The 22,203-nt window shown below is 36.9% G+C and overlaps 1 protein-coding gene across 2 annotated transcripts in view; it reads left to right on the top strand.

The window, feature by feature from the left end:
- The window catches only part of RYR2 (ryanodine receptor 2), a 391,308-nt gene that overhangs the window by 1,083 nt on the left and 368,022 nt on the right, over positions 1-22,203 (top strand). Inside the window, exon 2 of one of the 2 annotated variants that reach the window (XM_032102226.1) lies at positions 9,812-9,868. The exons of the other annotated variant lie outside the window; for it this stretch is intronic. Within the exon in view, the coding sequence (XP_031958117.1) occupies positions 9,812-9,868 (57 nt within the window). The remainder of the gene's footprint in view (positions 1-9,811; positions 9,869-22,203) is intronic. 2 annotated transcript variants of the gene reach the window in all.

The following is a 22,203-nucleotide window of genomic DNA, read 5'->3' as shown; positions in this document are numbered from 1 at the left end:
GTTACAGTTTGAGGAAAAATTGCTGAGACATTTGTTAAGTACCGCTAAAAACACTGGGACTGTAGGATAAAGCTTAACTTCCTTTTTATTTCGTACAGTCTGATTTAGAAAATGTTCACGTTCAATGTCTTGTAAGGAAATACATCTAAAGAGGAGTGGAAAGAAAGCCACATAGTGTATGTGAAACATATTCATATGCTGTTTGCAGCATTGTGAATCCTGGATCTCAGTCGTCTTAAATTTCTATCAGAAACCGTACAATAGCAGATGTACACCTTAATATTCAGGTTTTTTTTTTGAAGATTCTTGGACAATCTGCTTTTACAGGAAATACAGCTGTTACGCAACATTGGCATGAAGATTGGCAACTTTTTTTTCCTGTCAGCATTATGTGACTTGTTTTGTAGTGTTGCCTAACACCTACAGACAAAACAGAAAAATACTTCTGTGAAAGATAATTTGTCATCTCAATTTATGAGAGTTTTTTTATTAGTACTTGTCACTGGTAAAGATTTTTGGAAGACTTGTACAATGGCAGCCTTACTGCAGGCTTGAGTGTTAAGCTTAGTTCGTGTTATCTGAATGCTTAATAGGGAAGGAGAAGCAGTGAGCATGCTAATATAGCTCAGCACATATACAGTAATGTTAAACTCCAGCACCTGACAGCAGCAGCATGTTACGTAAAACAGCACTCCTGATAATGTGTGTCAGGCTTAATACAGATTTGGCAAACCCAGTCTTAGATAATACTTAAAAATGTTTAGAATGTTGTACAGTGGTAAAATGACCTTGAATGTGGTAAACTGACGCTTGGGGGAGGCTTATTGTGTAGCTTAATAAAAAAGGCCTGAGAAACGTGTTTCATGTGAAGTTTGGACTCTATAATCTGTAGTGGTATGCTAGCAGTGATTTTTACTCTTCCTTCCACTTTGTCCAAGTTATGAGCATTACTTGGAAAAGTCAGTTGCTTTCAGACATATTTTTTGATGTAGTCTTCCATCTGTCTATTCTTAGAAAGCTTGGATTAGTGGTCTCTAAAGCTATTAGATATGCGTAACTTTCTGAATGCTATTGGTAGAAAGCACTGGAAATTTGATATTACCCTGTTAATTACTGCAGTTTTTCTTTTTTGTTATGTATTTTAAAAATACCAATTAGGGACAGATGGATTCATAAATGTTTTGTAGATAAACTAGAACTTTTTAAAGAACACCGTATGCAAGCAAAAAGCATTCTGTGCTTTGAATACTTTCAGGATGACATCTATAGGCCTACTACATGTAAACAGTGCTCTTCATATTTTCTTCTTTTGGTAGGACCTGATAAACTTCCTTAAATCTTTAGAGTTTACCCTGGAATGTAAACACTATATTTTTTAATGTTTAAATATGCACATGAGATTTTACTCAATTAAAAATGCCCTTTATTTGCATTAAGCCACTAAACTGAACTTGTATTTTTGCCACCTTTTGATTGGAAATTTCGATTTTCCTTCTTCTCCACACATTCTTATGTCTAATGGTTTCTCTTCTTTACTTGCAGCTTTTTTTTTTGTGGGTTCTTTTGTTTTGGTAAAGTGGTGTTAAGCACTACCTCCTGCAAATTCTGCTGCTAGGACGGATTTCTGTTTCTTTGGGAATAATTTGAGTTTGATACGTCACTTCTGAGAGGTGAACGCAACTTGTGAATGCCCTGTACTTCTGGAAGAGTCAGAGCTTACGTTGTTTGAGACAACTTTGGACAGGCTGGAGCTCAGCTCTGTGCTGTTCAGTTCAGCTCAAGGAACTCTTCTCTAGTCCTGTGAATTACATGCTTCTCTGGGATCTCCCTCATTAGTTTGCTGAATGCTCTAGGTGGAGATGACCTTGTATTATGTGTGGCCTTTTTTAGGCTTGGACATACATCCTCCTGACTTCTCCCATGGAATGCACACATACTGTGCAGGAGAAGTGAAGGGGAACAAGTATCCTACCGTGTGTTTGTTAGCTGTGTGTTCAGGGAGGACCTCTACCCTGTAGAGGAATTTGGTTTTTTTTTTTTTAAATACTAGGAAGACCAAACGTATGTGCAAAATAGACTTTCACTGTTCAGTCTTTACAGTCAAGAATCTAAAACATTTATAGCTGATATGGAAATCACCTTTTTTTTTTGTTTTTATTTTATTTTATGTTTTTCAGGATGTGTAATTTGACCAGAGTGAAAATAATTCCAAGTTCCAGGAGAAGACAGAAAAGACTTTCCCCTAAATGCATAGGCTCCTTCCGTAATACATACATGCAAGGACTGTTTTTTGAGGCACAGAAGCCCCATAAGGGAAAGCCTTTGCAAGAAGTGGGGTGGCAAGCTGGTGAGAGGATTAAAACCAATTGCAGGGTTTCAAAAAATACTGCCTGTATTTGTCCCTTATATTTGTTAAAGGTGTCCTGACTTTCAGGAGCAATATGTACCTAAAAGTGATGAGAAATGCGTAATTTAGCTGTTTGATCTTGTGATGTTCCTGATGCCAGTGTGTATGGTTTTCTGGAGTTGTGGAGTTTCTTAAATTAGAGAAAGGCCTGCTTTTAGCTGTTTGTGGTAGGAGACACCAACAGGACACACTGAAGTAGTGCTGACAGGGTTATGGTCTTTTTCACTGTCTTCTGAGACAGTGAAGACTACCATGCCTGTCAGGAATCAGAAGCATAATCAGCATGAGCAGCACATGTTCCCCAGGACCGATGGAGTTGTCATCTCTTTTCATCTTTTTTTTTTTTTTTTTTTTTAAGGTTGGAATGCTGATGTTCCATGTTGCACTCTCTTCTAATGCCTCTTTTTTTTTCATTTTCTAATTAGCTTGCAGTAAAACAGGACGTTTTGCTTGTGTGAATGTATTGTGTACTGCCTTATTTTCCTCATGGATTTAATAGTTCTGAGTGTGACTGCCAGTGGAAAGTGTAAGTGTGCTTTGCAGCAGTGGAAGAGTAGTTTGAAATAAATTTAAGCATTACCTAGGATTCATGTTTGATATGCAAAAGATTTTGTTCACTTAGTGCTGGGTTTTTATATGTGAGATAACAAAAGAATGAAGTTCATGGCAGAGAAGTTTAAAATGAAGAATGCTATGTGTTTACTTTTCAAGGACAGCAGTTCTGTGATTTCAGAGTCTTCTATTCCAGATATTCCTCATTACGGCAGCATTTAAACAATGATTGCCACTTTAAATCTGACTAAAAGTCATATGCTTATGTGCCATCCTACACGAAGATTCTGTGGAATTAGAGGACACAAAAGGAACCAGAAGAAACAAGATCTGAAGATTATTGTAAGATAAATAAATAAACAGTAGAAGAATGATGTGAATCTCTCAGTGAAACAGAATAGAAAAAAAAGCTGGATTTTTTTTTCTTTAAATCCCTCAACGCTTTTCATGTGCTGCTTATCTTTACAGGGGTTTATCAAAATAGATGAGATTCTGGTAGCTGCAGTCATCAAACATATGATTGCCAGAATGCACTGAAGAAAATACTCAAAAGCAATCTTGGCTACTAGAAGCAATTTTAAAATGAAAGAATGCCAAAACTCACTTTGGATATCCTTTGTTTATTGTAAAAAGTGTTTCTTGTACTTGTCAGTATGTGACTTTTGAAGATACACCAGGGGCTGGCACAAGAGACCACTGTTTAAGAGCTCATGTGAGGGGTGGTGTGGCTGAGATTGCAGCAATTGTACCTTCCTCTCTAAGGCACTGCACTGCAGTACAGATACTGAATATGATCTCAAAATCTATTTTGGAATTGAGCTGGATGGCTTGTTTGTAGTGAAGGGGTTTTAGCTAGGACATGTAGTCCATTTCTTCTTTGGGAATTACACATGAACATTTTATATATGAATTTTTTGATCCTAAAATTGGTTGCCAAACATTTTATACCACCTTTAAGATTTTATTACTGGATGAAATCACTTGTCTAGTGCGTGTACTGTCTTGTCCTGTGTTCTGCATCTGGAAGTTGTCTGTATTGGATGCGTGAGAAGGCAGGTGAGGAAACTCTGTAGCAAATAGTTGGTCCACCAGGGAAGTTTCTTGACAGGCCTGTAAGTTGGCTGACTGATGTTTTGAGAGACAGAGCTACATTTCCTTTCAGAGTCCGAAGATGTTTTGATGCATCCTGCTTTTTGGAATTGTGAAGACCTGAGGAAAATCCATTGTAGGCACTTAAAATAAGGACAGACTGTAAAGAGAGAATACCACTTAATTTCTGACCCAAGATTTAGAATGGTCTTCAGAACTATGTCTGACTTTGACTTCTCTATGTACGTGCTATATTATTACAGGCATATTTTTAAAGGCGGTTTTATCTCTTACATGGCTGTGTGGAAAGTGCACAGGATGATTCTAATTCAAGAAAATAAACTGGTCTTTCTTTAGCAAGGATACGGATTTGTTGAAGTATTTCTCTGAATCGGAGGAATACTGACGGTGGACTGACCCCAGGAAGTATGGATATTAAACCGGAAAGACAAATCCTTTTTCTTCTGGTTTTTGGTTCATATTGAAAATCTGCATTAGTTTTGGTTTTGTTTTCTGAATTACACCTAGGCTTTTGTTTAAATTTCTTGGTCTGACTCAAATGAAGCTTTATGTGGATGACAGAAGGAAAGTCAAGAAGTGTATATATATTCCTATACTTCCTAATAAAACTTCAGTGACATAAATTTGTTTCATTTGGTGTCATGGTACTAGTACATAAATAACCTTTGAACTGTAAAATTGACCACATTTTTTCAGGGTGTATGAAAGAATTTTAACTTCTTACTGTGTTTGTTTGGCACAGTTATACCCTGGAATTTCTCCCTATACCAAAGTAAGGGTAGCATGGCATAATTTTTCGTCTCCAGTCTGTATTCTGCTAAAGACCTGTAGTATGTTTCGCAGGTGTATGGCACTTAAGCCGTGTCTGGCTGTGTTGTCTGTACCACTCTGGAAATGGGGGGCCTGTGAGGCTGCCTAATGCATCTCACTAACTGAGAAAAGGCATAAAGGAACTAGTTTTGGTAACAGTTTAAGCCTTTTATAGGCAACCACAGCAATATGGAGCTTACTGCAGTATTCTGTGACCATCAGAGGCACAGCTGTGGTATTTCTTTGTTCTCCTTGGAAGAAATAGAGCAGCTTAAGGGCACTGCCTGCACCATCATGAGAGGTCACCCCAGTTTCCTAACAAAGACTAGCAGGAACTCCCCTGTGGTTTTACTACCGTGTAGTTTTATGCTATATTCCCTGGTTATCAAGTGTGAGATTCATTAACTAATTATATATTCACTTATTAAAGAACCTTTTTTATTGAATTTATTTTTTTTAACATAATAATCATGGTGCAGCTTACGAGGTGAAGGGCTTAAACTCTTCAAATATGTTGCTTCTTCTCAAGCCCAGTGATGTTACTCAGCTACCATAGGTTGGAACAAATGTTTTTGAGGCATGTGATTTAGTAGAAGCTTTTCTTAGCTTCTCAGAATTGTTTAATAAAAAAACCTGGTATCTTGATGCTTCCTGTTAGGAAAGGGAAAGATATGATAGATAAGGTGTCATAACATGAGCTGTGTTAACTTATGTGACGGCTGCAATTTCTATCATGCTATAATGGTCAGATTGAAAGTAATATTGATGTGTTTATAAGAGCATTCACACTAGCAACTACATTAGATGTTAAATAAAAAGATGATGTCATTCCTTCTGTGTTGTGGCATACTTTAATGTTTACCAAAGTCAGGAATGACTTCCTTATAATTGTCATGTGCTCGAAGAAAAGTGTAAGTATATTAGGTTTCCTAGTAATTCAGTAGACTTTCCAGAGGGACTTTGGCAAAAATCTACAAGGTATCATTCCATAAGATGCATGGATCAGTTAGTTTTTAACATGGATGACATTTTGGTGCAGGACAAGGTTTTTGTCACTGAGATGGAGTGATAAGATCATTGCGTTTTGTGAGACAGCTTCCCAGAGGATTTGAGTAATAATGCTGCATAACAACAGACTTGTATTACCTGGTTGTCTTTTACTTGACTGTGGGAAATAATATCTGAAGGATATTAGCTGGCAGAACCAAATGCCAAACACTGGCATGTCCTATCTGTCTACCTCAGTGAAAACCTCTCTGGAATTCTACTGTGAAAACTGAGTGCACTGAATTTGAAGTATATCTCTGCTTAAATCCTTCTTTCAAAGGAATGATGAAAGGAAGCAACACAAAATTTGCATTGGCTGTCTGTGAGTTTTCCTGGGGATTGCCAGAATGTGGAGTTGTGTTAATGGAATCAAGCCAGAAATGGCTGTCTCTTACAGCTATATTCCTTCCTTTTAAACCAGGCGAAGCTGGAAAAAAACAAGTACCTGGGATTTGTGTGGGATGTGTTCTTTGGCTTCAGAAAAAGGAAAATGAGAAAGAGGAATGTATCTTCCTTTGCTGAATATGCCAGATAATTTCCCTTGGTGTATGAACATCTTCATTCCCGTGATGGGCAAGCAGAATTCCTTGTGTATAAATTTCAGTGGAGGAATGAATGGAATTTGAAGAGTTTTCAAAGTAAGCCCAGGCAATTGGATAGATCTGCATAAGACTCAGTAAACTGCTGGATAGAAGGATCCATGCACTGGTAACTGAGCCTCATCGTACATCAGGAATGCAGCCATGCTGATAAACATTTGAACATCACCTACAGTGTGTTTATTTCCTAGCTGAAAAATGGAATAATTTAGTTAGAACTAACATGCCAAGCACAAGCCAGATCATTAAACCTCTCTCTGCAGGCACATGGTCTTCATCCTGAAGCAATCTTTGTAAAAGCATTTGGTTCTAATGGTGACAGAAGAAACCTAAATACCTGTACAGATAGATAAGAATTTCTAGCCCTGCAACAGTCACAAGAATCCTGTGTACTCCTAACACTGGGGATATGCCAAAAAATAAGCATCAATCATGTGACTTCATATTTTTGTCTATTTTCTGCCCATTTATGAAGTGGGTTTTGCAATGCTAATGCACAGACAGTTATGTGCATTTATAGTCTTTATTGCAAGTGCTGGGCAGATGGAATGCATATTCTCTTTTCCATGCAAGGGGAAAAAAAAAAATGTGATGCAGGGAAATACTCAGTAAGGTTCTCTCCATCCCCATTTCTTTCTTTCCTCTGATGCTACAGGTACTTTAATAGCCCTGTATTACTTAAGAGTTGGATTAATCTTCATTTAAAAGCTTGTATTAAATACATGTGGGTTTTGGGGTGTTTTTCTGCCCCAGCTAACACAGAAAGCAAAGGTTTATCCTGTGCCATGCCGAATCTGCTGGGGTTTGACTTTGAGCCACACGGGCTCCACTCCTGCACTGTTCCACCTGACTCTGCTGGGCTCAGCTGCCTACATAAGCAGTGTACCTAGTTTATTGTAATTATGTAGTAGGTATTTCAGAAAAGCTTGTGAGCAAAAGAAAAACCACTAGTATAGTATGTAGTAGTTGCAGGAGGATGATGGCTGCACAGGTAAATCCAGAAAACTCAAATGCCATCATTGTTGACTGAATTTCAGTAGGGTAAGCTTGTGAGTTAATGATTCATACCCTAAGATGTTTTTCAGTAGGTCTTTAAATGATGGTCTGACTGCCTGTTCAGATATGTCAGCCATTATTTAGTCTTTAATCACTTCTAATATGTCTTATGCAATGAATTATGCATTTAAAAAGTTACTGCTTTTGATACTGGTACGTCAGTGGAAGAAGAATCAACAGAGACCTGGTTTCCATTTTGATCTGACCAGGGTTCTTGTAGAAATATCCTGTAAATTTTCTTTGATATGAGATGGTTCCTGAAATCCTGTAGAAGAAATGTTGCATTCTTGGATAGTTTCAGAATATTGCAATGTTGTGCCTCCAAGTCCATTTCTGGAATCTGTTAGCAGCATCTTGTACAAGAAGAGTACTCTGTTCTGTACTCTATCTTCTGTTTCATTTTAATTTGCTTTTCCTTGGGGTTTCAAGATCTGAGTCCAAAACTTTGTTTAATCCCTCTTGCTTTTCCTTGGTCTTGTCAGAGCTACTGAGATCCCTGTCTTCCAGTATTGGGTTTGATGGCTCTTCCTGATTTTAAGTGTGCCACAGCTTCAACCCAAGCCTGTGGTAGGACTTTCTATTGCCTGTAGTTATGAATTTAAGAATTCATTCAAATTGATAGAAGGTTTTTATTTTTTTCTGATGGGGGCTCTTAAATTTGGAATTTCTTTCTTTCTTATTTCTTTTTTTCTTTTTCATTTTTTTCTTGATCTGACAAAGGGCAAGGTCAAAGTTTTGTTCTTTTTTTCTCTCTCAGAATAAGAAAACAAATGTTTTAAGAATGTCACAAAGTTTACTAAGTAGGTGAGAAGTTATCATGAGAATTTCAGTAAAATGTATTCAGAACATCATTTTTCTTGATGTATGATTAGTCTGCCTTTTCTTTCTCCTATTCCTTTGCATGCTTCACCTCTGGAAAGCTTCATCTTGTTGAACCGAAAGACTCCAAAATCTTAAATTTGAACTGAACAGAATTTGTCTAGAAAGGGAGAGGGATGGAGTGTAGGAGGGAGGGATGTCAGAACTTACAGGTGAGCTTTGTCATCCTTTTGAGAGGCGTAGTTTGTTGCCTGTCTTTTCTTAAAAAAAAAAAAAAGAAGAAAAAAAGAAAATGCTTTTGCATAGAAAGTGTAATTTAAGTTTAGATGCAAGAAGTAACAGTTTTGTTTTCCATGAGTGAGAGGTGAAAAATCAGTAATTAGGTGGTGAGAGTTAGATTTTCATGTTCCTAAAGGTGAATGGAGATATCTTTTTCTAGGTAAGATGTGTTGCTCAGTTCAGCAAAAAACTGTATACCTGCATTTTAAAATGCTGAGATATTTACATTTGTATATTGACTTCAAGCAACTGAAAGCATACTCGATTTTTTTTTTCCTCCCCTCTGATTTTGGAATTCTCATACCTCTTTTAATCTACTGAAAATAAAATGGATGTGGTTTAAAGGTATATCAAGCTGCAACATTGACATATTTTGTTGAAAATGTTACAAGCATCACTTTATTGTGATTATGCCAGAAGTAATGTATTGCTGCTTTTTATTCTGAAATTTCCAGTTGGATTCTATCTTATAGTTTGTATGTCAGCTGAATTTTCTGAATTTCTTCTTTCCTTATATTAGAAGTCTGTTACTGAGGCAGCATTAGATACTTTCTATTTTACACCCATTTTTTATTCTGGTTTCTGTTCTACAGTTTATTTTTCTCTTGACAAGCTGTAAAGATAAAAGAACATCAGTGACAATATTCTTCCCTTCAAAACCAGTTTGTTTTGGGGGTTGTCCCTCAGAGTTGGTAAATCAGCTCATTGCAAACATCCTGTGCCTGACTTCAGGAACTGCTTACTATGGCCCTCTGCACAGAGGTGCCTACTGCTGACTCTGGGAAAACCTCTAGGTGGGAGTTACTGTATCAGTTTTCTGAGGCTGTAATCCTGTAAAGTAATCCAATTAATATAGTGTATAAGAAGTGCTCAACCTTCTGAACTTGATGGGGGACATTTGTTTCTTATGCATGGCATTTGCATTTCTGTTTACACAGTAAGGCCTTGCTGCACTTTGTGATTTACTAACAAAAGAAACTAACGTGAGTCAGAACACATTCAATGAAGGAATGAGGTTGACTGGGTGGTGAACTGTGTGGGATTATGAGTGCTAACAAAATCACTTCTTTATGTAACTCTGTGACTTCTGTTGATGAGTGAGGTTTTTCATGATGATTTATGTCTGTTACAGAATTACAGTTTGACACTTGGAACCACATCTAGAGCTTGGGAAGCGCACTTTGTTGTAGTAAGTTCCTACTCAAAAGTTACAGTTGGCTATTAGTGGTTGTACCCTAAGAATTTGTTTTATTGGGAAGGGCAGAGAAACAAGGAGTTCTGTGAGTGAAATGGGTTTGTAACCTTACCGTATACCTTTAAACAGAGTAATCAGCTGAAGAAAATAATTATATTCCTTTCAAAACTTCAGGCTGGATCTCATTTTCCTTGCCTAAGGAATAAATCTTTTAAATGAAAAAAATACATAAAACAGGCAGGTTGGTATAGCAGGTTGTTAAAGGTTATTCTATTAACAAAAGTCTAGAAGAAAATACTTATGGCACATATATATTTTTTGGCCAGAAGCCTAAAAACAAATCCTGTATTACAAAGGCTGCTTCAAATAAAAACCTGGCTCTCTTACCTATTGCTTAAACAATATTGCAATCTGAATTAAATTAATTGAATCATTGTCTAGCAAGATAATCTACTCTTTTTACAGTAAATATTCCATGAAATGATTTGTTGTCCATAGCTGCAAGATCTGTATTATGATCATGTATATTTTTTATAAGTCTGGTTCTGTTCTTGCTGATGTTAATGTCAAGCCTCCTCTAGATTTTAACCAGAGCTGAATCATACACTAATTGCGTTGTGTGCTGTTGTATATAATGGCCTAAATGTATTGAATTCATGTCCTTGTCTGTCGTTTTAGCACAATTAAATATTTATCTTGCTTAGGTGCCAGAAGTGTGTGACCTGGCTTTTGCAAAATTAGTTTGAAATTGTGTGCAGTTGCTAACTGTCTGTCAAAATATTTACATCTAATGGTAAATTGTTCCAACTTTGCTACTCAGCTGTATCATCTTGTCCAGTTCAGCAAAGGTAATAATCCCTCATATACTCTTCTTTTCTGAGAAGAAAGTTAGATTTTTCTTTTTCTACAAATCTCCCTGATGTCTTCGTTAAGAAGCTAAATATTCCTGCAGAGTTGCATTTGTGTGTTTTTGTTAACAGTGTGCTTTTGCTGTGTCCAGAATAAATTTTATTATGTCCACCATATGGAACCCAAAGTCCACTCTAATTTGGATTTGAGATTATGTATACTGCTTAATTTTCTCAGGAAGTTACCTATGCTGTGGGGGAGTACCGCTTTTTAGGTAGTAGATACATGCAAAATGCTTCTTTTTCCTATTTATTTTTTTTACTCTTTTGGTGTCATATTTTTACTAATACCTTTAAAAAAATACGTCTTTTTACTTGGTCTGTATTACAAGGTTGAGAGATCTGTTTGTCTTGAAGCGTTCACCACTGCAATTACTTTTGTTGAGTTACTGAAGAAAGTATCAATTATACTTCAAGGTAAGAAATTATCTTGTCACAAAGTTTCTGAAACATCAGCAGCACACCTGTGATTTTTATTTGGTGTCTGCAAAGCCTTACTAAAGTCCATTTTAGGAATATCAGCACTTGGTGGAACTGAGCTCTTGCTGTGCAAGATTGCTTTTTCAGCCTCATGTATTAACTGTGGCAGTGGTGAAATAGCTAAAATTATGTGTACTCTCAAGTTCATTGTAGAGAGCAGGCAAACATTAAAATGCGTCTGGTAGTTTTCTGAGTTCATACAAGTAATTTACCTTGCACTTGGAGTGGAGCAGAATATATAATGAAAAAATTATATAGGCATAGGAATATGCCTTCTGCTCATATTTATCTAATCTGCCTAGTCCAGTGCTTGAGCTCTAGTCTTCCAGTAAAACTTAAAGGCTTAAATGGAAAGATCTTCAACTAGTTTTTTTGATTACACATGGTGTGCATGGCAGTATCTGGTAATAGACTTTTTCCATCTTATTTCCTGCTGAAATAGTCTGTAAGTTTCTTCATATTTACTGGATTTTCCATTCACATAACCAAACCTTCTGTGAACCCTTGCATATATTTTATTCTACAGTTTCCAACTGTCTTGTTCAGAACTTCTACTGGAAACTAATTACTGCAAGTGATGGCATGGTCTCATGACCATGTTTATTTAAAATGCTGTATAGCAGGTTGTTTGTTTTTTTTTTTTCTTCTCCTTAAACATGGGAATTAATTTTATCAGTGTTAAGAAAATAGTGATACTTGTGTGAAAATGTCTAGTTTTCTCTTCTGGTTTTCTTGATGCTGTTTGATTTGTGTATGGGGTTTTTGGAATCTTTTTTATATCTAAAGTAACCCATACCTGGAATTGAAACATTTCTTTCCAAAACATATATCTCTTTTGTTGTGAAGAGCTGGAGTGGTGATCCCAAAATGGTAGTACTTTGTCTTGAAGAGGATGATCTTGAGAAAAATTGAAGGATGTATAAACAACCTCTTGCTCTCTTTTAAAACTGACTTACTATTGTTTTCTTCTCCTAATCCAACTCTTGCTGAAGTAAAGGTTAATATATTTCTTGATTTAAATTTAACATTTGTTTAAAGTGCAATATATTTTCATAATAAAGATTTTATACCCTAAAGAGATAAGAGCATCGTATCTTAAACTCATAGTAGTTTTATATTTAACAAATATAGGTTTGGGTTTTTTTTCCCTCGAGGTAGAAAGCAAGTTCTAATCTGTAATCTGTATTTCTCGGTAAGGAGGTACAATACAGTAAAATCATAAATGCATACATTTTTTAAGACTGGATGCATTTTCTGAAAACTGTACCAAAGTTTGTATCAGAGAATAAGAATTTGGGTGAACTTGGATACTACAGGTCTGGAAGGTAGCCCAAAATACCCATTTTTTCCACACTTTATGAGGTGAGGGAAGTCTCATTGCAGAAGAGATTTTCATCACTCTTACTCAATCCCGCAGGATGGAAAACAGATCAGAAGTGGACTACACAGATTTGGGGCTGACTTCCAGGAGAAATTTATTCCCCATTTGCTTTTAGTTGCAGCAGGTTCAAACTTCTCAGCACAAAGAGAAGGCTTGTCAGGAATGGATTGTGCTTCTCCCATCAAACCCTCTGGTCTATGGAAGGCACTTCTCTCATTTTGCCTGACTTTTTTTTTTGTCAGGTTCTGCTGGAAACATGAACATTTTACTTCAACTCTAAAGAAGTTCCTGAGTTCACAACTCCTGGTGGCCAAGGATTTTTTTCCACTGGATGTGTAAGAGAATTCAAATGAGAAAGGGAGCGGTGTTAGAATTCACCAGGTTTTGGTTGTGTAACTTCGGTTACATCAAGAATGTTCTTTTAATATCTGATCTAGGGATGATAGCTACTGCTCTTAGCTGTCGTTTGCCTGCTATATTTTCAGATTCGTCATTTGTGCCAAGGATTGGATTTTTACATGATGTATGTTGAAATCATTTTTAACAAGAAGTAGAGGCAAATAGCATACAGAAAGCCAGAACATTGTGATGAGCCCAGTGCTGAAGTATGTTAATAATTGTAGAGAGGCACTCTTTTCTAGCTGAAGTTAGCACAAAGTCCATTGTGAGCTTTTGAAATTCAGAGATGTGTCAATTCAAAATATTGTAATTGATGCAGCACAATGGGGTGCTCGTGAACTGACTTTGGATGTTGACAGAAGGTGCTGTTAGGAGATTTGGAGATGATCCAGGGGACAAAGTATTATTAGAGATTAGCTGACAGAGGTATCATTCCCACCCGTTAGTCAACGTGACATATGTGAAACTGTGGTGCAGCTTCCAATGCAGTGTACAGCTCTTCTCTCCAGTATTGTTTTCAACTTTTCTTATGCAGAAATATTATTTTTAGATTGTGGCTTTGTTGTTTGTTGGGGTTTGGAGTTCCTTTTGTTTGTTTTAACAGCATGTTTTGTTATTAAGGTTGCTTCTGGCAGCTATTAAACTACTGAGCTTCCTGCAAAGTTCCATTTCTTTTTTATTTTTCTATTTTCTTTTAAAGTTTTTTTCCTTTTATTTTTTTCCTTTTGTTTTATTTTTATCACTCTGCAGACTTTGGGCACTAGAAATCTTGTTGCAATGTTCTGGTACATTTCAGTGATTTAGTTGCACAGCTCATCTGGCATGGTTTTGCTGGCAAACTGGGTTAAACAAAGGAGATAAATCAAGCCATTTTTTAGTTTTGAGGTTGCAAGATAAAGACTGAAAAGTGGTTGGTTTTTTTTTTTTTTTTGGAAGATAACTGTAAATCGTGAGCAATATAATGATTTATGACTGCTCATAACTATTTAACTTAAATATGGATTGATTTTTAAACAACAAATACTGTGGTATTCATTTTTCTCTTGGGTTTAGCTTTTTCTTTGGATCAGGAAGGGAAATCTGATTGGAGGACTTGAAAGATAGTGGAGTCCAGGAAACTGAGAAATTAAGTGCCACTTTGTTTGGCTAGAGGTTGTAAAGATCACCTGTGGAACAAGTGTTATGGATTCAGGCTACTTGTTGCATGAGGAATTTGGGATCTTTGAAATATATTTAATAATTTAGTCTTCAATTAACTCTTGCCACTCTATCCTAATACCTGGCTAAGAATCTCTGTAGAAAGCACCTCTATGTGTATTGGTGTTCGTGAGTGAAGATTATGGGGGTCCAATGACGAAATATATTTTTACTACTAGAGAGAATGTGTGGTCTAACTGGCAGGACATTGGCTAAGGCAGTGTGGCTTCTGATTTTCAAAAGTTCATCCTCTGAAGAAGCAGCTTAAGTACCGTGTTGTTGGAAAGTAGAACCATCCTCAGAACCCTTTTTAGGTCGAGAAAACCTCAGCTAAACTAAGACATAAAATCATTATATCCTCTACCTCTGCTGCTAAAACTGGATTTGTTAAAGTGTGTATCAGTGTGGGAATTCATATCCAGATTTCCATCCATAGTTTGAAGATGAAGTCTCATTCCACTCCCTGTAAATTGTCTAGAGGCTGATTGATCAAAACTATCAAGTCCAAATTAATTACAACCATCATTGTTTTCCTGCTAATTTTTGGCTGTTCCTAGGCACTGAGCAGGTGTTTGAAATGATCTGGGTTTGTCTTGGTGATTAATGAAGTCTGAATAGTCAAAATTGTTAGTGATGCAACACTTGACATTTTTTTGATTTTTTACAGAATCACTGAGGTTGAAAGGGACCTCTCAAGATCATCTAGTCCATTTTGCTTTTGAACTCTCCACAGATGCAGAGTTCATAGTGTCTAGGGGCAATTTATTCCAGGGTTTGGAATGTCCACCTAGAGAGGGGTAAAAAAGAAGTAATTTCTGGAGTTCAGCCCTGAGTTCAGGGCTCATCAACAGTTTTAGAACCTATATTGATCCAAGCAAGACAGTATGAGCTGTCTATGACATCATGAACTGGGCCCTATAACATGACTACAGGACTTTTCCATAATGAATAAAAGTACCCTTTTAGAAGAACTTAATTAAGAAAAGTCATTCACATTCAGAATTGAAATGATCAGTGATTAGAGTACTCTTAAATGGTCAGAATTCTGATTGTCAGTCCAAATCTACCCTATTCCAACTCTGGACATCAGAGTGAATTACAAGACCTTTTGACACATGGCTTTTCTTTATTTTCCAGAAACAGCATGAGAAAGCAATAAAAAAAATGAGTATTTCTCATTAGGAAGCTACCTACATTTTTTTAAGAACCATACCTAACTGCTATATATGCAACCTCAGAAGAGACTTTGTTATGAGAAGAAAAAGATTACATGAAAGAACACTTAGTTTGTATTGTAGAAAATGCAAAATATGTATGTGAAATACTTAATCACTATCAGAGGAATTAAAAGGCACAATTAAATCTGATGGCTACAATGAACAAGGAGAATTATTATTTCTGTAAATCTCTTAATGAGAAGATACAAAATTTAAAATGTTTAAGTCATCTTTGATTTGAGAGAAATAAATGTTGAAGAGTCTTTTGCAGAGAAATATTTGGAGTCTTTAGACAGTTGCACAGATATATTGCATCTGTTTGCATTTGCAAATCTGGATTTTTCCTCCACTGTTTGAATGGTTTAAGTCCAGCTCACGAGTTGTCACAATCTGACTTTTAACCTGAAATAGGGGAGTTCCACGTTTGGGTCTCTAAACTGAAGCAATTCTCCTGTCAGTGTTTCCTGGGTGAGGATGGGGTCCCTAAACTGTCAGACAAGCTGTAACAAATCTGGCTGTGTTTGGCTCTGTTTCAGTGCTAGACATGATACTAAAACATGCACATCTTGATAAGATGTTTTAATGTTTCTTGGGCGGTGCTGCCTTGGTGACAGCAAGCAAGTAGTAGTGATGTGATTTGCTAGTGCAGATGACCTGCTTCTGGTTTAACCCAAATTTGACTTGGTTTTGCTCAAAGTGTGTTGGTAGTCACTTAAAATGGTGCCAGTTCCTTGTGATTTCTCCACATTCATGTCTCTGCTCCATAATGGGAGCTCTTAAATAGTCATGTTAGAGATGGTTACATAGAAAAGACTTGCATTTTCTGTCTAGCAGTAGGTGTTCAGTATTTAACAGACTGATACAAAGAAATGGTTGATGAGTGGTGCTAGAACAAAACACTAATTTTGATTTGAGGTTTGTCTTGCCAAAAGAGCTCTGGCTTTGTTGGACTTTTGACTGCTTGTGTGGGTGTGTATGTGTGTATGAGTATGGATGAAAGTACATGAACGTTTTTTCTGAGCATTTTCCAGTGTTTAATGTCAATAGGAATCTTGAAATAATTTAAAACATTGTCAGAAGGCCCAGTTTATACTGCAGGATCTGCTGCCCTGGGTACAGACTGGAGCTTCTTGTCAGCCATTAGTTTGATAAGAGAAAATATATACATATGGGAAAAAAAATTTCCGTATTACATTGGTATTTTAATTCTGAAACACTTCTTGTATTTGTCTCTTACTTGTTTAACCTTTAAGTTTGAAGTAGCATATGGTGCCTTAAATTAGTAATGAAAGTATACCTGAAGGAAATGAATTTGGGATAGAATTTGAACAAAGAGAACCAACTGGTGTGTTTTTCTTAAAGAACTGGGTCTAGGTCTAAGGAGAGAACAATAGATGTCTCTGTTAGTGAGACAAAACCTGAGGAGCTACAATGTAGATTCAGTTGTCAGAAGAAAGACCACAGCAGTTGGATAAAAGAGGAAACAAGGGACAAAATTAATTACTGTTATTGATTGTATTTTGTAGTGCCTGGAGGGCTCAGCTGAGGCAAGGGTGCCACTGTGCTACTGTACAAATGCTCAGTGTGTCACAATTCCTGTCTGAAAGAGCAGGGGAATGCTGAGATGAGACGAAGGGACAGGGAAATGAAGTAGTGGGCCCAGGAGCACAGAGGGTATCTTGGGGTTCATTCCGAGCTCCTCTGGATTAATGGTGAATTCAAATATGGAGAATTGGAGGGCTGTGCCTTTGAAGATGAGGACACACAATACAGACAGTATGTGGGAGGATACTGGAAGTCAGTGCAGAGATTCACGGCCTAATGGACAGAAGACTGAACAAAAAAAGGTGAATTTATTTGCAACTTACTCAGTGGTTATCAGAAACATGAAGATGTCTTTGTACAAAATGTGTAATACTGCTAATAATAGCATAGTTGGAAAGCAGATACATTGTAGTAATTGAATTGAAAGTTCTAAATTGTGGTTGCCTGATTGGTTTGAAATAGTGCCTGGTCTTTAATGGTAATATTTAATTTAAAGTAGAATGCGTCACGATTTCTGTGCTCATGGCATATCAGAATAAAAAGACTGGGAAGAAGTTCTTTTTGAGAAGCTATTCTTAAAGGAAAAGATGAAAGTGGGACGTGGCAATTATTCTGAAAAACTGCATAGCCAAATAATAACTATAAAACATGCATCCTAGAGACCTGAAAGTGTTGAGCCCTTTTGTACTGAAGGGTGTGGGAGCATACATATCCTCATATAAAATAATATTTGGGTAGAATTTTTTGTTTTAAATGAGCAGAAACAGCAACAAATTTGTTCATTGAACTGTCCCAAGTTTCAAGTATTAATGGATAAGCGTTGTCTGCTCCATTCATGTACTGTAAAACCTGAAAGAAAGTTTGGCATCTGTATCGTCTCTATGAATGTACATGCCAGAAGTTATTTCTTTTGATTCCATATATCTGTTAGAAGAAGGAAGGTAGGCTAACAAGATGGGGGGGATTTTTTTTGTCTGCCCTGATTAAAAAAGTTGGAATTTCCTGAAGTGCCTAAAAAGAAATTGTAATTAGAACAGAATAAATGTAGGAATTCTTAGAGAATGTTTCCAAGGAGATGGCTTTGGAGGTAATTTTTAACTCTTATGTTTCTTCTGTGCACCTGCAAAATGTGTTGTGTTTCATGTACATAGAATTGTTTTGCCATCCTGTGTTGCATATGTACCAATACTAGAGGTAGTCAGTGTGGCTTTTAATTGTACTTAAAAGTTGGCTTATTTAAATGTTATTTCCTTGCTGCTGTATTATGTCAATACAAGATACCTTCTGGATGAGAAATCACAGCACACTGCAATTTGCATTTGGATGTAGGATGACCATCCTTAGTCATGAAGACAGGTGCAATGAGAAAGAAAGGTCCTTAATGCTAGCATAAATTACACTTTTAATTTGGACTCTAAAATCCTGAATTGTAGTTAGCTATCAGTTCCCTCCCTGAATTTCAGTATATTATCATTATTGTAGAAAATTCTGGATGAAATATTTAGAGGAAGGGTAATTAATTCTTAAAATCTGGTCATGCTGTCTATTCTGTGAGAACAGGAATAACTCAGTTTGGTTTTTGGGCTTTTTTATTTGTTTGTTAGATACCATGATTTGTTAGTACACGCAAAACAATGAAAGAACAATGAATTGATAAGATCTTACAGGTTTTGGGTTTTGTGTTCTGGAAAGCAATGAATTTGTAGCTAAAAATTTGAGTAAGGAAAATGTTCAGTGGTTTAACGCAATAGATTTTTTTAATTTGTGGAAACTGCCTTTAGTAAGCTTTGCATAGCTCAAGATTTTCAGGTTGTGTTTCAGTACAGTTCAAGGAAGATTTTCTAGCCAAATCTTCTGTCTTTGTTTTCCTAGTCAACTTACTACACAGATCTCTTCTCAAGGTATTACTAGGTTGTAAGAAGAACAAAAGATGATTTTATTGCTGCCGTTAAGTCCCAGAGAGAACCAAGGCTGGCATTTTCACTGGATTTAATGACTCACCTGAAACTGGAATGCAAATCTGTATTAGTGAATAAAAAAGGTGAACAGAAGCAAAGATGAACAACCTGTAATACATTGTTTCTAAAATGAACAGATATACCATATGAAGATGGAGTCTAAAGATTTAAGCAAAACAGGGATGTCACTCAGCATGCAGTACCAACTGTTTTCAGCTTATTTAGTATGCAAGAGCATAGTTGCAGATGACTCAGAGTTAACATGCCTTACATAAAATTGCCAAAGTATTTAGTTCACATCAGGTGATGGAAAGACGCTATAAAAATAATAATAAAAACTGTATCCAGTTACTGGTTTATATTTTTGTGGGGTTTTTTTTAGTTTTCTTTTTTGAAGATCCCTTCTGTAGTCTTAAAATACAAAAATGATGCCTTAAAAGGAATAATTAAAAGAAATTATGCAAGACTGAACTTGTGATTTAATGCCAGAAGTTTACCTTATTCAGGAAATACAAATTCCAGTTGAAAGTAGACATTGCTATCTGAAAAGAGAGGCTATTCTAAAACTCTTAACTCTTGCTAACACATTGTGTTTCAAAAATCTGTGTATCATTTGTATTCTACATCAGTGCTCCCAGAGAAACAGGCTAGACTGCTTTTATCCTTAATAGCAGTGCTTTTTTGTGCTGTATTTACTACAGATTATGTAACAACTTAAAAATAACTGAAGGAATAACTGAAGGTCAAGGGGTACATTTAGTTCAGTATTTTATCTCTAGTAGCGGTCAATAACAGAAAAGGAAGAGGACAAGAACATGCTTTCCCTCTTTCTGTTGTGTGCTGTCAGCCTGTAGCAATTTGTGTCTTGGAGGAATTAGTCTCAGGCTTGGTGACACTGAATTCGGTAGCAAATTGAGTTTCTCAGCTGCAGTGGATGTTGAGTGGGGAAATGTTGCATTTTTTTTGAAGCCACTGTGTGCAACTTTTAATTGATAAACCCTAGTTCTGGTACTAGAAGGGGCAGTGAATCATAACTGAAAATACTACTACATGCATTTGCAATGATTGTAATTTTTTTTGTAGGCTTATGCAAAAGGTTCAGTACTTTTTATATCTGTTGCTCAGTCTTGCAATAGAATGAACTGTTGAAAAATCTATGGGGTTTCTTTTAGCAGTAGCCGGGGTTCTCTGTGTTTTTTTTCTATAATCTCACATTCCCCATCTGCTTTTCCTTTTTTGTAGTTCTTAATTTGTATGTTTGTGGAAGGATTTGCAATTGCAGATTTTCTGACTTTTTATAGTCAAGGGTCCTAGCAGTTGTGTCTGTCTGTAGCCTGCATTCTGGAGGCTTCCTGACCCTTTGTAGCAGCAGCAGCCTGTTTGTCTCCATCTGTGGCTATTGGGAAAGGTGTCTGGGGAATTAGCAATATTGTCAAACATGCTTATGATTTTCACCTGAAGGGAGATCATTGCTACTTGCTTACTGTGTTGTCATTGCTGTGCTGAAATCTTCTTCCTCGTGGATGCAGTGCTACACACTTTTGTCTCTGCGTCCTGAAATGGGGCTTGTGTGGCTGGGCTCAGTGTTGGAAAGCCCACAGAAGCGTTGCTGGGAGTGCACAGAGAGGGTCGTGGTGGCTCTGCTCAGCTGGGTGATGCTGCTTGGGCAGAGAAATCCAGTCTGCTGTGACACGGTGGGGGGTGAAGATCAGAGTGCCTCAAGTGAAATGGTATGGACTAAGCACCAATATATTTTCTTGGGGCTCTAGTGGCTGACCCTCTCATTTGTCCTTTTGAAATGTTGCTGCTGTCATGTATTTGAGACAGATGTGGTTGAGTTGGAGCTTAAGAAACCTGAAGTTGAGATGTGCAGCTTTTTTTGGCCGGACAGCAAAAAAGAAGTCAACAGCAGCTGTGGTCAGATAGTCATGGGCAACGCTGTAGCCAGAGAGAGAAACAAAGTGTAATCTTCCATGGTTGCACGGGCTGCCTGTTTTGCAGCACAGGAAAAGAGATCTATCCCTTATTGTCCCCCTGGTATGCCTGTATTGTGAGGACTGGCAGGATGAGAAGGGATTCAAACCCTGACCTTCATGCATGTGTAGGTCAGCAGAGCAAATAGGGAACAGGCGGTGGATTATGCAGTGCTGTGAGGGGACAGGCAATCTGTAACATGCCACAGCTAAACGGCTCACCCTTTAGGGTGGAGGACAAACTTAACAGTCTAAATGCTTTATTGTTAAGGTAAAAAGGCAAAGTAAAGTCTCTTATGCATCCTGTACAGTTTTGCAGTAATGGTGCTTACCAATTACATATTGTCTTTGAGTGCTAGAAGGTGCCAGTGCTCAAAGTAAATCTTAGAGGTGTAAACCAATTTTTTATCAAGTGCAGTTTGTTTAAAAAAGCAACCAGGCAAAACCTAAACAGCAGTATAGGTATTTTTAATTTGACTTTTATTGTAAAGAGTCAGTTGAACTGTGAAGTGGATTTTTGATTTAAAAGGAACTCTGAAAGATTGTTGAATTGATTAATATTCAAAGTGGGCTGCTGTCTTGAATTTAACAACAGTATGAAATAGGAATTCCATTCAAACTAAACATTAATAGTTATTGCTGTTCCATATGCTTAAATTTAATTGTGATGAGAACTTCCTCCCAGTCAAATATTCAAATTAAGGCTCTTGAAGCTCCCAGTACAAGCTTAGAAAGACAGTGAGATGAAGACAATGTCCTCAGGTACTAAAGAAAATGATGTGGCACCTGCTATTGCTCCTTTTCCATCTGGGCAGCAGACATGGTTAGCAAGTCCCACAGTAAAGATTTAGGGAAGAGAGAAAAAATCCAGCTGCTTGTGGTGTTAGCTGTGCATTGCAGATGGGAGTGTCTGTAAGTTTGAGAATGGTAGCAGAGTGGTGAGCATCTCTGGGCTTCTGAAGTTCTGACACTAATTCTTACCTTTCAGTGATGACCCTTGATGCTTGGAGACCCTGAGGAATGAAAACTGAAAAACTCAAGGTTGGCTAAGAATACTGTTAATTTCAGGTGGAAAAATTGTTAACTTTAAGTTTTCCATTTAGTTACGATTTTAAGAAAGTCATGTTTTTAAAGTTTGGCAATAGTTCCTTTTTCTTATATAAGATTTAAGATTTTTCAGAGCACCTCCGTTCCATTTTCAAAAGCAATATTTACTGGAAAGAACTTATTTCATTGTAATTGAGGGGCAAGAAAAAGTGCACATTATTTTT

Source organism: Corvus moneduloides, chromosome 3, assembly GCF_009650955.1.
Source record: "Corvus moneduloides isolate bCorMon1 chromosome 3, bCorMon1.pri, whole genome shotgun sequence".
NCBI classification, from domain to species: domain Eukaryota; kingdom Metazoa; phylum Chordata; class Aves; order Passeriformes; family Corvidae; genus Corvus; species Corvus moneduloides.
This window is presented reverse-complemented; position numbering and strand designations above follow the sequence as displayed.